Source organism: Leopardus geoffroyi, chromosome B4 (assembly GCF_018350155.1).
Source record: "Leopardus geoffroyi isolate Oge1 chromosome B4, O.geoffroyi_Oge1_pat1.0, whole genome shotgun sequence".
Lineage (NCBI taxonomy): Eukaryota > Metazoa > Chordata > Mammalia > Carnivora > Felidae > Leopardus > Leopardus geoffroyi.
In genome coordinates, this window is record NC_059341.1 from 29,311,804 (window position 1) to 29,330,250 (window position 18,447).

An 18,447-nucleotide genomic window follows, 5' to 3' on the forward strand; every position below is an offset into this window, starting at 1 on the left:
CTCTGCTCACTAATTTCCCACATTTTATTATTTTTAATTTAAAAGCATTTTTTTAAATATTTGTTTATTTTTGAGAGAGAGAGAGAGAGAGACAGAAAGAGAGAGACAGAGCACAAGCAGGAGACGGGCAGAGAGAGAGGGAGACACAGAATCCAAAGCAGTCTCCTGGCTCTGAGCTGTCAGCACAGAGTCCAACGTGGGGCTCAAACTCATGAGCTGTGAGACCATGACCTGAGCTGAAGTCAGAGGCTTAACTGACTAAGCCACCCAGGCAGCCCAATTTCCCCCATTTAAAAAGCAGCATTTAAGGTTTCCAGCAGATGATACACCAATAAAACAAATGGCTAATATGTAGTGGTTAAAATACTAACGCCAGAATCAGAGGTGATTTGGGTTTGATTCTCAACTCTGCTTTTTCCTAGCTCTGTAAACTTAAATTATTACTTCTTTGAGTTGCAATTTTCTCCTCTGTAACATGGACATAGTTCATGCCTCCAAATATTGTTTGGTATAGAAACCACGTAATCAAATTTACTGAGTTCTTACTGTGGCTGGCTGCTTTACATGCATTCTCTTATTAAAATTTTTTTTTTTTAATTTGTAAAAAAAATGTCAGCACAGAGCCTGACGTGGAGCTCAAACTCCAAACCATGAGATCATGAACTGAGCTGAAGCCAGATGCCCAAGTGACTGAGCCACCCAGGTTCCCCTGCACTATCTCATTTAATACCTACAAAATTTTACAATATAGTTTCTGTGCCTGTTATTATAGTAAGATTCCAATAAGAATTATTAGACAATACTATTTCACCAAAAAAGCTGAGCATTTTTCTTAAAAACAGATAAGGAATAGTTTCCAGTATAGGTTGGAAAGTTGGTTGCCCTGGAGTAGGCTGAACCAGGTCCTAATTACCTTCATTTTAATATAAATACTAAACGGGGTATACACTAGCTGTTTGGTCCTTATTTTCTTCAAACAGAAATACTCAAAGCCCAAACCTTAAAAAGAAGGAAATGTTATCTGAATAAAAAAGCGTTCCTTCTCCCCCAATTTTTTAAACCCTATCTTTTGTCCTTCTAGTCACAAAAATGCTAGCGCACGCACACACACACACACACACACACACACACACACACACACACCCTTATATCAGGTTTGTAGCAGACACTACTGTGTGTGTTCTGTTCTTCCATCTTAGCAGAACTCTCTGTCTTTATTTTCTTGGGTTGTTCCAGAATCTGTGCTTCTTCAAATACACTTTCATGGTCTACTTGAAAATTAACGGTTCTTCAGGAGTAATTTTGAACTACATTCTGTCTAATGGTCTTTCTTAAAATTCTGTTTTCTCAATTCTCAGTGGGAATAAAAAACAAAACAATTTTAAGTATAGAGAAAAGAATCTAACTTTAAATTTTTTTAACGTTTATTTATTTTTGAGACAGAGAGAGACAGAGCATGAACGGGGAGGGTCAGAGAGAGAGGGAGACTCAGAATCTGAAACAGGCTCCAGGCTCTGAGCTGTCAGCACAGAGCCCGACGCGGGGCTCGAACTCACGGACCGCGAGATCATGACCTGAGCCAAAGTCGGATGCTTAACCGACCAAGCCACCCAAGAATCTAACTTTATAATAATAGCAGTGCCTCTGTTATGTGGGTTTTTAAGACTATTTTTAGAAAGAAAAAAAAGGTTTTTAAGCCATGTTACATTTTATAGTTGAGTCATCAATGAATTAAAAAATAACGCATGCTTGGCTATCTCATCTGTATTAAATAGTTATTCACGAACATTTTATATTACAAGATGTAGGTTCTAATCCTGCTTCTTAACACCAATTAGCTGTGTAATCTTGATCTTAATGTCCTTGGGCCATTTGAAAAAAATGGACTTTGAAAAAAAGCACTAAGACTTGATCCCTCCCAACTTTCCGACTGTCAAACTGTATGAACATCTTGCCTTTTCTATAGTTGGTAGGAAAAAAATGAGGATATGTGAAATTTTTTAAATGTAAAAGTCTAAGAAAAGATAATTAAAATTGAGATATATGATTTTCATAGTAATTATGCCTTTCGTATTTCTTGGCCATATGTTTACATAGTATAGAAAACCCTTACGAAGAGTGTAAGAGCAAATAAAGTGAAAGCTATGCCTAGAGGGCGAGTGATTTCACTGAGTGAGTCAAAGATGTAATGCTCTGCTAGTTGGTAATTAGTAACACTCAATGCTTAAGCAAAAGGATGCTTAGTAGAAGTAGCTTTGCCAGAACTATGGTCAAACGTGATCTGAGAAATCCATGTAGCTTATAAAGATATCATTAAAACTGGAAAATAAGGATTGAGAATTATTATCTAAAGAAAGAGACAAGGTTCAAAATAAAAGCTGAAGCAGAAATGATCCAAATAATTAAATCTAGTAATAGAGCTGCAATTAGTCTGATATTCTAACTGGAAAAGTACAGGGAATTTCTATGTAATAAATCAAGAAAATAACCCAATGCTATTATCCTGGCACTAAGAAAAATACCAAATAGAAACAACCAGAACAATAATAGTAACAATTTAACCAGTTTAACAATTTAAGAAGTATAAAGAGTACATTTAAATCTTTACATCAAAAAACTAGATTATTTCATACACTTTAATAAATTTTCCTAATGTTTTAATTATTGGCCCCTGCCTCCGTGCAAATATTGTATTATGAACCATGGGAGATACAAAAGAAAAAGATGTTATTTCCTTTAATGGACTTAGTTCCTGTAAAAACAAACAAGGTATGTCCTGTGTGTACATACTGGTGTATCCTAGTTTGAAAGGTAATGTTAAAAATTTTTTATTTTTATATTTTTAAATTTACAAATGATTGAAATGAAATATACAGAAAATGGTTCATAAACTTATGGAGCTATTTGTTTTTATCTCCTTTCATGTTATTTAAGAACCAAACATTTATTCATCATTTCAAATTTTCCTTAATGAAGGTGGAAATCAATATTCAACAATTATGGAATAGTCAGCCCCCAGTTTATGTGGCCATTTAAAGTGACAAGTATAGGAGTGCCAGAGTGGCTCAGTTGATTAAGCGTCCAACTTCGGCTCAGGTCATGATCCCACTGCTCTGTGCTGACAGCTCAGAGCCTGGAGCCTGCTTTGGATTCTGTGTCTCCCTCTCTTTTCCCATCCCCCGCTCATGCTCTGTCTCTCTCTCTCTTTCTCTCAAAAATAAATAAACATTAAAAAAAATTTTATTGTGCCTTGGTGGCTCAGTCGGTTGGGCATTAGACTTCAGCCCCGGTTCGTGAGTTTGAGCCCCGCATCAGGCTCTATGCTGACAGCTGAGCCTGGAGCCTGCTTCACATTCTGTGTCTCCCTCTCTGTCTGTCCCTCCCCCCCCCCCAAAAAAAAACAAATAGACATTAAAAAAATTTTTTTTAATTTTCTTCAAGTGACAAGTATAATGTATTATGTTAATACAAGGAAAGAAGCATACATAAAGGTGAAATGAGGCAATAAAAAGCAGGACATGAAGGGCAATCCATGCAGAGATCACAGCCTCCTAAACATGTGTGATGGGCACTGAGAGAATCTTGAAGGAACAAAGAAAGTTTCTCTGTAAGTGTGTGGTATATGAACAGTATTATACCATGTTCCTCATACAACGGAAGAGAGAGAGATTTTCTGGTGGGTGTAACAGAGCATTCACAATGGTAAATTCCAGAGCTAAAAAAAAAAAAAAAAAATCTAAAGGGAAACTTCTAATTTTCTATTCTTCCTATCACGAACCATCCAAACTTCTAAAAAGGTTAGTAAAAAGGTGAATTTCACCAGAAAAATATGAAATTTAGGATAGTCTCAAATTTTATATAGAAAGAAAAATTCCATTTGAAAGTACCAAAATATCATAGTCATAAAAGGCCAAAACTTAAAATTCCATATATTTATGTGTAAAATAGAATGTATATTAAAATTCGTATTCATTATTTAACTAAAATTTTATTTTCAGGTGTTTTCTCTTTTTTTTTTTTTTACTAGTTCCTTTAGACACAGTGTAGCTGAACAAGGGTACTTTGAAAAAATGCAAAATAGTTAAGAGTCATAAAGGCTTTTCAAACGAAAACCAATTGCTTTCAAATTGAAATTTAGACATTTTCAAATCTATATGAACTCTGAAAGGAAATAATATATAGACAACTGTTTATTTCTATGCTCTTAAATAAACAGTGATGTTATTCTGCCACCAGCCAGCCTGTTACTTTTCTTCTTTTCTCTTTTTATTTATTCATTTCTGGGAAAAGAACACTAAGTTATTATTAATATAAGTAGCCTTATAGATGCAAATTCATAATTGCCAAGAAATATTACAGAAGCAAATGCCCTACACATTCTTTTAACTTTTCAGTGCCCTCATGCTGCCCCCTGCTGCCCAGTGTCCACACTTACTGAAAACTGTCCCACATTTTTCAACCTTTTCTATTCCTCTTCATTCCCCCCATCAAAACTTACCTGGCCAGAGATCTAGACCATTGAAGTTTTCTTCTACTCAGGCTAATAGGCAAACAGTGATGTAAGAAAGAAGCAGTTTCCTCCTATTTATCCCATCACCATTTTTTGGCTAATTACAAACACTTGAATTGGTATTCTATTAGCAATAACGGACATCCAGATTCCCTAGCTTGGGATTCCGAATCCTCCTTGTGATGGCTCCAAGCTACCATCACAGGTCCATTTCTCCCAGTTTCTGCACCCCCCCCCCCCAAATTATAGCTTACTTTGTACCTACACTGGACTTCTAGCTGGCATCTCCAAATGCCATGTGTATTCTCTCCTCCTTGCCTGTGCTCACATGGCTTTCTTTACCTGGAATGTCTTTTCTCAGTTTCTACATGTTAAAGCCTACTGTCTTTCAAGGCCCTAGTCAAAAGTATCTTTCTCCGTGAAGTCTACCCCAATTCTCATTGGCTTTTCTCTTCTCCCTAATCCTCTAAGGCTCAGCACAATGTTGTTGCTGTTGTTTTTAATACAGTAGAAACTCAATAAATTTATTGAGATATATTTAGTGAACAAAACGCAGGTAACAAAGGAACCTTAATCATTACATTGAAAAGGATCTCTGACTTTACTGACATTTTACTGGGATTTACTGACTTTTAAGAGTAGCTGCGGAGGATAATGAGAGCCTCCCTAATACTGCGATATCCATACACCTGAATGGGGTTATCTTTTTAATTCCCAACACACTGCACAAAGCCTATTTTGATCACTGACATCAAGGGGGGGGGTCTATGAAAAAATGAACTTAGAGCATATACTGAGTGCTTAGACATGTCAGGTGCTATACCTGGTGCTTTAAGTGCTTTCCCTCATTGTAGTCTCACAAAACCAGGTGAGGTAGGTGATATTATCTTGTTTCATAGAAGAAGAAACTGAGGGTCTGCACAATTAAGTAACTGGCCCAAGGTTATACATGTAGTCAAGGGCAGAGCTAGGACTCAAACAGATCAGGAAAAGCTGTGCACTTAAATTGTTCTCATATGTCTTCAATAGAAATGTGTATGAAGAAGCCTCTTGTCAGCTCTTGTGAGGGTTAAAAAAAAAAAAACAACCTTGTCAGTAGAATATGCTTGGAAATCGTGATCATATATTCAGACAAAGCCATGCAAGAGATTGTGTCAATTAAGTAACTCTTAGTATATCCAAGAGTTGATTGTCCTATACTACAGTATGTGAAGGATTCTGCCAAGTTCAAAGGTGTCTAGATTTAGATATAAATATAAATAAAACCTTTAGATAAAACCCTTTATATCTAAAGGATATATTCTAAAGGATTAAGAAATGCATAACCTATAAATATTTGTTCATTGTTGTAGCCACTTGTGTGTGTGTGTATCAAAGATCCTAACCTGACTTGGAAAAAGGTCCAGAAAGGTATGACTCAATATCTTGAGCAAATAATTTTACTTTTTTTGACACAATGAATATAAATAAGGCTCAGCATATTACATTAGTGTCTCAGACACAGATACAGTGTGCTGCAGCCAAAACCTCTTCTCATCTAGACACCACAATAAGCTGAGAAGGCAGATAAAAATTTTCACTTGGGAAGGCATTACTCCAAAATTTTTTGGTAGGACATAATTGGTTTGTTAGACTCATTCCAATTCTTTCTGGGGTTAAAATATTCTTAGTAGGTAAGACATTCTTAGTAGGTAAGACTCTTTCAACTCCAGAAAGATGTCGAATAAGTACAAAAGTGTTTTGTAAGAGCTCAGCCTATTAGACTTTTAAGTATAATTCCTACAAAGTTATATGTGTGTTGAAACATTAAAGAGAACTTAGTCACCATACTTAGAAGTTAAATTTATTAGATATGTAAGACTTTCTTAACTTCTTGAAAATGTTTATGCAGTAAGTTTATAAGTGCAGTATAAAGGGGAATAAAGAGTTGGAAAGCATTTAAGTAATACTGTAAATAAGACCAAAATTTAAAGGACCATGATTTCTAAAACTTGCAAGATTTATAAATATGATAAGATTTGTAAATTAAATTTAAAACATAAGGAAGAGCTTCCTTGGATATTAACTTTAATAAACTTCACATTATTTTTTAAAAACTCAAATTAATTTCAGAATAGTTTTTTATTATGCAAGACTAACAGTGGCTATTGGGCCGTTTTTCTTCCAGCTGATGTTGTGTTCATTAGGCAGTCAATGCTTTATCCCACAGAATTGGCCTGACTGTCCAGTTATTCTTTAATTTGGTTTGAACCTTCCTCACTTTATAGGAGATGGATTGTAGCTTTTGAAATATTAAGATGAGATGTAGCAGTTCTAAATCTACTAACCTCTTAAATTTTTGGTTTAGGGCTTACTTCAGTAGAGTGAGTAACTTAGCAATTCTCAACCCCAGCTGTGTATCAGAATCCTGTGAGTCACTTTTGGAAAATGCTTATGCCTAGATCTGATCTTAGACCAACTAGAATCTCTGGGGATGTGGTGCAGGCATTTTGTTTTTAAGATTCTGGATGATTCTAACTACAGGAGGAGTTGAGAAGCTCTGGTGCAACAGTGTGAGCCTGCCATAGTCTGAAGAACCAGTGCTGTCCAACGGAATTTTCTGCAATCGTGGAAACTGCTATAGATTGAATGCTTATGTCCCCCCAAATTCATATATTGAAATACTAAATCCTGATGTGATGGTGTTTGGAAGTGGGGTCTTTGGGAGGTGATTCGGTCATGAGGGTAGAAATGTCATGAATTGGATTTGTGCAGTGTAAAACAAACCCCAAAGAGCTCCCTTACCTCTTCTGCTGCGTGAGGACACAGAAGGCAAAAAGACAGCCATCTATGGACCAGGACATTATGACCCTCACTGGACACTTGAATCAGCCAGCACCTTGATCTTGGACTTCCAGACTCTGTAGCTATGAGCAATGAATGTTTTTGTTTGCTTGTTTATAACCTACCCATGCTATGGTATTGTAATAGCAGCCTGAACAGACTAAGATAGAAATGTTCCATGAATCTGTTGCTCAATATGGTAGCCACCAGCCAGGTGTAGCTACCAAATTTTTAATTTTAATTCTAATTTAAACTTACATAGTTACAGGAGGCTCTTGACTACTGTGTTGGACAGCACAGTTTGTCAGGTTCAGACCATTTAAAATGCTCTAAGTTTATCATCATATGGATGCTGAATGACTCTTTTTTGATAGTGGACCACACCAGTCCACCCTTACTACTCTTGTCTCTTCAGGGTACTTCACATTAGCTCCCTGATGAAGCCTCTAGTGGTTTGAAAGGATAGCTCAAAGTTTACATCGGCTTCTGGGAATGTTAAGGACACTGAATCTGCCTTTTACTCATTTATGTTGGCAGTTTGTTTCTTGGACTTTCTATTTTAATGAAAAACGAGCAAAGGCCTTCAGAAATAAAAATTTCTTAAGTGTCAAAACACTGGAGCAATTAAACTCTTTGCAAAGGTCCTCTTTGCTCCTTGGCATGTGATAGTGTTTTTCAACTAGAGGTTGTGACCTTTGTCTTGGAGGTTGGAGAGTTTCCAGTGGATTGGGGCAGCAGCCTGAGTTTCAAAGCTAAATATAGGTCATTGGCATGGCAGCCTCTTTCTCAGTCTCATCGAAACCATGTCCTATTAATGAATGTGGGGCATTAATGGCTGGTGGGATAAAATCTTGAGAAAAAAACAGAAAAATGCCATGGATATAGAAGTCTTTCTCAGATGTAAGTTGCTATTGAGCACAACTAAATTCTATTTTTACCTACTTTTAAAAATAATTTGTAAACTGTAGATTGCTACTTAAAAAAGGTTAAAAATACACACATATATGATTTGTTGGCAAATAAATCTGAAATGTGATATTCATGCTGAGGCATAAGAAGACTCCTCCCTTTAGGTCATTGCTCAATTCTCACCCTTTCAGTGAGGCTATCTTGACAACCCTATTGAATATTTCAATGTGTGTTTATTCATGTATTTGCCAAATATTAAATGACATCCTCTTAAGTTTGGCATATTTCAAAGGCAAACTATTTATCATGGCAGGTACCATCCAACTCTCTAGAGCAGGGTCTCAAAGGGTGGTCCCTGGGGACCAACAGCATCAGCAGCACCAGCAGCATCTGGGAGGTTGCCAAAAATATAGCTTCTCAGGCTCCACCTCCACCAATCGAGTCAAGAACCCTAGGTGTGGGGTCTAGCAATCTGTGTTTTCAGTGATTCTAGGCACACTAAAGTTTGAGATCCACTGATCTAGAGTACAGTGAATCCCCCCAAAATATCCCAGGGGGTAAACTTCCATACATCCCCAACGTGGCTAAGACTGAAACATTCTGTACATAAAACTGAACTTGGAAGTTGTGAAATAGATGCCAAAATTCTACTGGGACATAGTGCTATGAATGATGTATTTATCCACTTCAACTAAGCCTCACGAAATCTCTAGGCTTTGATCTTTTTCTTCCCTATAAAAACCCAACTTCTGACAGAATTTCATGAGATATTCCTGAAGAGACAAGATGTGGTACAAGTGTGCCTTCAGCAAACTCAACGTACAAAAATCAGATATATACACAGCTGGTAAGTTAGGTGGCCAATTACTGTTTTAACGAAAATGTTACTAGATTTATTTAAACAGTGACATCATATAGTGCTTTTAAAAGATGTCCATTTACATAACATAAATTTTACAAATGTCTAATGTGATAGTATAGAAGAATAGGTAAGTACACAGCTTCTGATTTCAAACTTCCCAGGTTCAAACTCCAGCTTTTTCATTTACTAGGTAACCTGAGCCAAATCTCTAAGCCTCAGGTTCTTCTTCTGGAAAATGGGTATAACAATTGTCCTATTTCCAAAGTTTGTGTGAGAATTTAAGGATATAACAAAAAAGTAGAATTTAGATAGAAGCTGGAGCAAAGTAGGCTCTGATTAAATGTTTGTTTTCAGTGTGTGTGTGTGTGTGTGTGTGTGTGTGTGTGTGTGTGTGTGTTAATTAGCTGCCTTTGTGCCCAGTCTGGTCTCTGTGAAAACAGATATTTAAGTTTTATCATTCAAGAAGTTCACACAAAGCAGTTAAAATTGATACAAAGCAAATAGAAGCTAACCATATTGAGCACTGGATACTGAGAAGGTATTCATCCTTCTAAGAGCTCTTGCCTAGCCAAACCAATCATGAGAAATTTCATCTCTTTATCATGACTGGGTAAGGTATGAACACATCCTACAAACCTAGTCAATGAGCTGTAAGAAGCATGGTGCTGTGAGCCTCTGGGAAAGAATTTCTTCCCTTATAAAAAGATGCATTAAGAGAAACTCTCTTCCCTTTGGAAATTGTAATATCAGGCTATGATGCTTGGAGCTGCAGCAGTCATAATGTGCCTATGAGGAAAGACATTGCTGACATTGTGGCAATATAAAAAAATGTAAACTGCTAAGGAGCTTGGTAACATTGTTAAGCTATTGAACCAAACCTAGAACAGGCTTGCTTCCTGTTAATGATTTAGTTGAAATAATAAATGTCCGTATTTTTTATGCCACTGTCAGTAAGGTTCTATGTTAGTACAAAAGCAAACTAAATGGCATAATACATCTAGCTAGTGTGGATTAATTGGCTCTATAGCAAAATAATTTTATTACTTTATTCTTGAGGTCATCTTAAACCATATATAGAGAATCCTTAATGAAGAGCCTTCTGCTCAATATCATCTGCATATAACAACAGTCTTTTTCTAAACAACTTTTTTTTTTTTTACATTTTATTTAATTATTTTGAGAGAGAGAGAGGAGGAGGAGCAGAGAGAGAGAGAGGGAGAGAATCCCAAGTAGGCTCCACACTGTCACTGCAGAGCCCCATGTAGGGCTCAGTCTCATGAACCACAAGATCATGACCTGAGCCGAAGTCAAGAGTCAGGTGCTTAACCGACTGAGCCACCCAGGTGCCCCATAACAGTGGTCTTAATTTCCTGCTCCATATCTGATGTGCTTAACTAATTAACTATTAGCCAAATGTGTAATTATGTTACTTTTGTAGGTTAAAATATTTGTTTTTATTTAAAAAGTTTCTGTTATATATACCACTAAAACTATTACAGATTTTAAAATAAAAATAAATATTTTAATTTTGATATAATCCTTTAACACTGTAATTGTATTTCCCTGCTTCATTTCACAGTTTATATTAAATTCAGACATTTATTTCATGACAATGTGAATAAAATGTACAAAATGTACAAAATCGGGCTCTACCACATTTAAAAGTTTTCGTTAAATGGACCTCACAAGGACACACCCCAAATTCGTACTACCAGAGTGATCTTCTCCATCTTTCTTTTCAAGAAAATAAGTTTATGTTTTATTTCTAACTTTGCAAGAGAAATTTGGATTAGTTAACTGTCTATTTATATAGCATCTATTTGGGCTGTATCTAAAATCTAAGGGCTATTTTCCCCTCAATGTGTGAATATTTGGTGCCCAAATAATGATTCTTCAATAGAAGGATACTTGTTAAATCCCCATAAGAACATATTTAAATTAAAAAAAAATTTTTTTTACTCCAGAAATCTTATTTGGCCTTTATTCCCAAATGGGACCTCTCCCACCCTACCAATATCTAACACCTTAGATTAGAACTTTGAACCTTCTTGGACTATAAACTCCATGAGAGCAGGGATGCATGCCTTTTCTTAATATCATACCCAGCATCTTAGCACACTGGCACATAATATGTAGGAAAATCTAGAACAAATAAGTCCCCAAATAAAAATAAATGTTGAACAAATTGGGGTGCCTGGGTGGCTCAGTCAGTTAAGTGTCTGACTTCAGTTCAGGTCATGGTCGCACAGTTCATGAGTTCAAGCCCTGAGTCAGGCTCTGTGCTGACAGCTCAGAGCCTGGAGCCTGCTTGGGATTCTGTGTCTCCTTCTCTCTCTCTGCCCCTCCCCCACAAGCTCTCTCTCTCTCTCTCTCTCTCTCTCTCTCTCTCTCTCTCAAAAATAAACATTAAAAATAAAATAAAATTTAAAAATGTTGAACAAATCATGTATAAAGTACAACCCTTTCATCTTTTTCATAAACAAATAATTTCTTTGTTTTACTTTCTCTTTAGACTCTCCATTTAAGAATCTTTTTGGAGAGATAAAAAAAAAGTTATACCACAAATACCCATTTTGTCTGTTACTTTCCCCCTCTCTTTCCTTGCACAAAAATGCTGAGGACAGTAGTGAATCTGTATGGTCTTATGGAAAGTAATAATATGTCCAAGAAACAGCAGAGGTCAATATGCACAAGAAGTAGGTGGAGCTGGAAATGTGCGATTTCAGGCCTGTATTGAATTTGGTTTTCTAAGAGCTAAATTTTTAGCTATATTTCCTTCTTCTCCAGAAGTTCATTTCAAGGAATATTAGATTGGTTTTGGCTAATATTTTTAGCATTTTATGTTAGGTTGTCTTAATATCTCTTCCTTTTGTTATTTCACTTTTCCTAATAGGTATGGCTAACCTGAAAATTTCCTCAAACTTTAGCAATACTAATGAATACGAGTTAATAAATTAGGACATTGTGTTGGTTCATTACATTAAGTCTTAATAAAATTTTCAGATTATTTCTGTTATTGACTGAACTCCATAATTTCAAGTTCATTTTTCTGAGGTTTATTGTTTAGAATCACAGATTCTCCGTGTCTTTGGCATCATTTATTCATTTTTTTCTGCAACCTGTTTTTGGCTATTTCACTACTCATTGACCCCTCCCCTCCATGAGAGGGATGAGCAGGGTAAAAAATATGATATGCCATTTTAATATAGTCAATTTTGTTATTTCCTCCTATCTCTGATAAAATGGTATGCAAAAAAGAAATAAATGTATAATTATTAACTAAAATGACATTTCAGGATTAAAAAAAATTGTTTTCTCATTGCTCGTGATCTGGCAACTGTTACTATGGAAAACTGAGTTCTCTCTAGACTTCATTTAATAAATAAAGATTTTTTTTCATGAGAGAAACACTATAGTTTATAATAATTCTAATCTAAATCACACCAAACTCATGAACTAAATGCCCACAAAAATGTTGTCAATTAAAAAAAGAATTAATGTCCATAGAATCCAGAGCTAAAATGAGGTACAAGGTGGATTTAAAAATGGAGAATAATATAAAATAATAAATTGCTTTTGCCTCCTAGATTTAAACCTCCTTACCTACATAGTGATATAAGAGTCATACATAAAAGAATATCTTTAATATAAATATAATATGGTTGATTTTAAAAAGTGAAAATTTAACTATAATGGTTACTTCATAATCAATGATGTAATAGTCAATGATATAGGAGAACAAAGAGCATTGCATAGCTACATATGGACTTCATAGCATCAGTTTGTTTTTAAAAGGGGGGCTACAATATATAAACCTTTTTAGTTTTTACAAATTAAAATAAAATATATCACCAGCTGAATAACAGAATATTTTAGCAACAAACATATTGGGAAGTCTATTTTATTCAGTAGATCAACTTCAGAGAACTAAACTCTCCAGAATAACCAGAGGGTTAGATAATATATTTACACCTGCAGTATTTCATTCTATAAATAATCTATAATGTCAAAACTAGTCTTGCTGGGGGCATTTACATTTTATGAAGAAATAAAATGTTACAGTGGACAGTTTCAAATTTTTGTAGCATTGTATAAGCAAAATATAGACATAATACATAATTATTTGTGAAGTTCAAGGAAAGAGTCCTATACAGGTAAATCATAGGGACACAAAAATCAGAAATACTATTCCTAGTCATTTTCACACATGTTTTTACTTCAGAATTTTAATGATCAGTGAAATGAGCATTTACATATTTCAAAGTGAATAAAGACAATATGTCCAGAAATTTTCACTCTCTCAAGAAATTATTCAATCATATGGTAAGGTAGTCTAGGGTAATATTTCAGTTGTTTTTACTTTATTTGGCAAAATATTATGTTTTTAGGTACAATTATTGATCCCTCCCACTTTCTTTGTAAATGAAGGACATACTTACACTCTTCATAAACAACTAAAATGTCCACAGAGACGGGTATAACCTATGTCATATCATAGTATACATTTTGTTCTTGGGAGGCTTTGGGCCTAAACCCCATATTCTCTAATCAGATAATTCTCAATAAGAACAAAGATGAAAAATATTTACCTACATTTAGATACATGAATACCAGTATTTTTAAAGTTAGAAGCAGTTGTGTACATATTCTCAAAAAATTTTGTTATTCCAAAATATTTGCTTTTTTCAAAACAAGAATATACATAAATCTAATTGAAGTATCGTTTCAAAATAATAATGTAGGCATTATTGTATGTCAAACTAGTAGAAAATTCCTAGGAGAAACTTAGAATAGTTATTTAAGAAATCCCTAGGTTCAAAACGAAATTAAACTTTTACAACATTGAGTGAACTAAAACTCAAATGTTTTGTTACATTGAAAAGACATGAATACGTATGGTATTGTGATATAAAGAAAATGCGAAATGTTACCGAGGGAAGAGAGGGTAAACCAACAGCTTATTACTGAAAAATTCTGATCTAGAGATAATCAGATCAGATAAAACACAACTGCAAACTGCATGCTTGTCTCTGATGCTCCCTGGACTGGTTGTGACGACATGTCTGCTCTCACCCACAGTTCACAGTGCACACACACAAAAAAAACATTTCAATCATACAACTGAATAATTCCTCTGACCAAATTGAACTTTCTTTAAGGAAATAAAGGGATAAGATAATAGATCAAATCTTGCCCCACCTCTTTTTTTTTCCTCCTTTTTTCTTTTAGTGAAACTGACATAAATTGTTGAGGAGCACGACAGCGCCACCAACACAGATCAATGCAAAACAAAAAAGATCTCCCACCGTGTGCAAAAAGAAAAAAAATTAGAAAAATGCCAAAAATTACAAAATGTCTCCCAAAGATACCTTTTTGGAGAAAAACAAGCTAGATCTGCAAAGATTATCTAATGAAGAGCCTCAAAGAATTAATATTATGGAATACAAGTTTAGACCTGATCAGCAAATAAAAGACCCACTATTTAGTAACAGCCATAACTTAATATAAACCCGGTTATGTCAATCTCCACCTTCATTATACCAAGGGCAGCTTTTCGGTAGTTTGTATCCAAGTAATCCATCAAGAAAACCACAATAGGCCAGTTAAAAAAAGAAAGAAAGAAAGAAAGAAACAAAAACTACATCCATAGTTTGCCTGCTGATAATTTAGTCCTGGACAAATTAGGTAATACATAATTTTTATAAAGGGGATATGCACATATTTGGCATTACCAACATTGCTGGCACAAAACAAGTCCATCTTGAAATAGCTGAGTTCTCCTGTAGTTCACAGTAATTAAAGTATAATTTATATTATAAACATTTAGCTTTAATAATGAAAACAAAAAAACTATCTTTCTTTCTTTTAGTAAAAATTAACCAGACAAGATTAGGTGGAATATGCAGAGATCAAAGCTAAAGAAAAATACAAAGATTGGTTTTGTTAGAAGAAACACAATGAAAATCCTCTTTATCTGGTGGCTCATTCAAAGATTTAATGAAATAAATGTTAAAAATTACAAACTTACCATTAGTGTAGGCAAAGAAGAAGCCAGTTCTTGAAAAATAATTGTAACAATATAGGCTGGATACTTGTGTCCCTAGAAACAACAGCCTCCAGGCAGCATATGGATCTTCAAACATCTTTAAAATATTTGGTAAATAAAAAGTAATACTTTTTTCCATGATCAGTGGCTGAATAGGGTGGCTTCCCCCAGGATCTGTGGGCGTTTGGAAAAAATCGGAGAAATATCCACGGAAGATTAAAAGCAGAGGAGGCAGCGGCAGCCAGAAGACTCTGGGGTTAACAACTTTGCGATGGCAAGCAGGCGTGCTCTGATTGGTTAGGAGGGCAGTGTCCCTACAGTCTGCACTATCCCCCGCTCCCCCCGCCTCCTGCAGCTCGGAAAAAAATGCAGTGTGTGTGCCATTTTACACTGGGCTTTTAAAAGCACAGCCACCCAAACGACAAAAGTCTAAGCTCGCTATTAAGTGACACTGCAAAACAATAGCACCCACGACTGCCTGTAAGCTCAGGAAAATGCCCTTTCAACGTCTTAAGGAACCCTCTTATTTCCTGTATGGGGGGTTTTAACGGAATATAATGCATTTCTTAAGCAAATCGTTGATCACTTCGCAAACGTGGATATGTAATTTGGATACAAATATGGCCATTAAAAAAAAAAAAACTATTTCCATCAAAACATTGTTGATTTCACATCATAGGTACCTAAAGAAGGCAGTCCTCCTTGAACAAAATTCACGACTCCTGTAGCTCAGAGAGATTTAATTCCTTGTAAAAATAGAACTCGTTAGCTGCAATAACTACCATTTGTGCAAAGAATAAAAATAAAACGATTTTAGTGGTTAAATTTAAAACAATAGACATACTTTTTTTTTTCCTCCTTAAAAATTCTGTTTCAAAAACCTTTACTGGCTGACAGAATTCTACCACTCTGCCTTACAAACAAAATGGCTGTGGTACTGAGTTTTTTTGGATCCTCCCACTGTGCCTCCTCCCGGCCTCCAGGAAGTGGTAAAAATCCAAAATAAATAGAGTACTAAAAGTACATTGTCCAGTCTGAACTCTGGTGAAACCTCTGGTAAGGGGGTCTTAGAAATGTGCTGCTTTTATGAGTTTTTTTTTTTTTAATTGTTTTGAAAAGAACATCAATCACTAGAGATTTACTTGACTGTAATTTGAACTTCCTGCTTTACATATTTATAAGGTCTTTCACCTATCTTGGCAAGCTTTCAAATTAAGTGGGCTGGGAAATTTGATGCTCTTTCTCTAGTTGTGAGCTGAGTCAGGTATTTGGTGGTTCCAGTTGGGCTTTTAAATAAAAATGAAGTCTGAGACTTAAAAAAAAAATTAATACAAAATGAATGCAACATGATGATTGTAAATGTAAAGTCAAAAAGCCAGCAAATATCGAAATGTGTCTAATACTGCATATTTGTTAATTGAACACATTCAAAATTCTTCGCCAGCTAAACTTCTAATGAGCCAAGGATAGAGCAATGTTTAAAGGACCTGGGTGAAGAAAAGGGGTGAGGAATTGCCTAGTTCTTCAGGATCTCTTTCCCCCTGTGCAGACCTGTTGGTCTGGCATCCCTTTCCCTGCCTGGCATTTAATAGGTAACATTCTTAAGGAGCTATAGCTAAGGTGACTATATAATTCATCATTTTAATCAGGAGACTTGAGAGTGAAAGGGGACATATTATTAACTATATGATGATTGGAATAAACAGGGACTGTCCACGGTAAACCAGTAAATGCACGGTAAATGCACGGTAAACCATGCATTCATTTGCTTTTGCCAGACAGACACCTACAGGCATGGGTCCTAGGCCAATTTAGATAGAACCTAACTAGATCCCTTCTCTGGGCTATGCCTATTGTCCCTGCTCTCCTGTCAACTGGAGTAGATGACAAAAGACTTGGATGCAAATATATTTAATGAACAACTGCGGTAAAGAGATTATTTTGTAATCTCATCAATAGTGACCTGATGAGAGTAAAATTCTGTGATATTTATTTGATTATAATCAGGAAAACATCCTTAAAAAGCTATCTAATGAATAGAGTAGACTAAAATTCTTGAGTAATTTTTAAGCACTTTTCTTTCCAATAGAAAAAATTTTCTAGAGGCCGTTTTCACTGTGTCCTTTTGTCTCTGCACGATCCTAGTCCAGTTCTTTTCTCTCCCATCCTTTCCACCACTCCTTTATATGCATGCACATCCACATATATAATTATATATGTACATTCATATATACATATGTAGATGTGCATGTGTGTATATACTTTATCATCTATAAATTAGAATCTTCTAATATTTCTAATTATATATTTTCTTATGGGATAATTTTCTTCAGAGTTTTTGAGCCAATATTCATGATACACAAGATTTGGACATCTTTTGCTTGGGCAAAGGTAAAATGTAGAGTGAGATGTTTAGAAAAAATTACTGAAAGACATAGGATAAATAATTCTCATGTTGTTTATTCAAATAGTTCTTCAGAGCTTGGAATGTGCCAGACGTGATGCTTGGTGCTACATATATATTAATGAACAAGAGACAGTTTACCAGCTCCTTCAAAGAGTTCATAGTCTAGTGGGGAGACAGAGAAGAAAGCAAGCAAATAAATATGTAATTGTAAATTGTAAGTGCTATTAAAGACATAGAGTGCAGTCTTAGTAACAGGGAGGGAAACACACAGATAAGGTGTTAAAAGAAATTGTTTCTAAGAAGGTGACATTGAAACTAGACTTAAAGGATGAGAAGGAGCCAAACTTGAAAAATACATGAGAAATAGCAGACCAGAAGGAGGTTACAACATGTGCTAATGCCCTGAGGCAGAATGGAGCTTGAAATATTCCAGGAAGTAAAATGAGGCCAATGTCTGTGCAGCCTATTGAGAGAAAGGGAAAATGACATCAGATGAGGTCAGAAATTAGTCTCTGCAGAGGTTTGTAAGCTACAGGAAGGAGTTCCATATCTAAGTGAATTATATCCAGAGAGTAGAAGGTTGGAATTTGAGATTTTGGAAGTTTTAGTGACGATGAGATCCAGAGAAGCTGTGGTGAAGTGGAGGAAAAAACCTAAACTCCATGCAAATTGTGAATTTACACAGCTGCATCACAGTGTTTTGGTATTATATTTTAAAAATCTACATTTTGCCTGCATCACGATAGCCATTGACCATGACTCAGTTCATAAATAAATATGAATAAGAAACAAATATCTAAGATCATACATATTACCAGTAAAATGAAAAGGAAGAATTCAGGCAACCATTTGCCTCATTTTCTGCTTCTTTTCAAGTTTGATTTTGGTAT

The 18,447-nt window shown here is 35.3% G+C and overlaps 1 protein-coding gene across 4 annotated transcripts in view; it reads right to left on the reverse strand.

The window, feature by feature from the left end:
• EPC1 (enhancer of polycomb homolog 1) overlaps nucleotides 1-18,447 on the reverse strand; it is a 105,416-nt gene that overhangs the window by 78,771 nt on the left and 8,198 nt on the right. For 3 of the 4 annotated variants that reach the window (XM_045466188.1, XM_045466189.1, XM_045466190.1), the window contains one exon: nucleotides 15,133-15,324. In XM_045466188.1, coding sequence (XP_045322144.1) covers nucleotides 15,133-15,135 — 3 coding nt within the window. In that variant the 5' untranslated portion in view covers nucleotides 15,136-15,324. Of the gene's footprint in view, nucleotides 1-15,132; nucleotides 15,421-18,447 lie in introns of those variants that run through there. The other variant, XM_045466187.1, reaches the window with a different exon arrangement.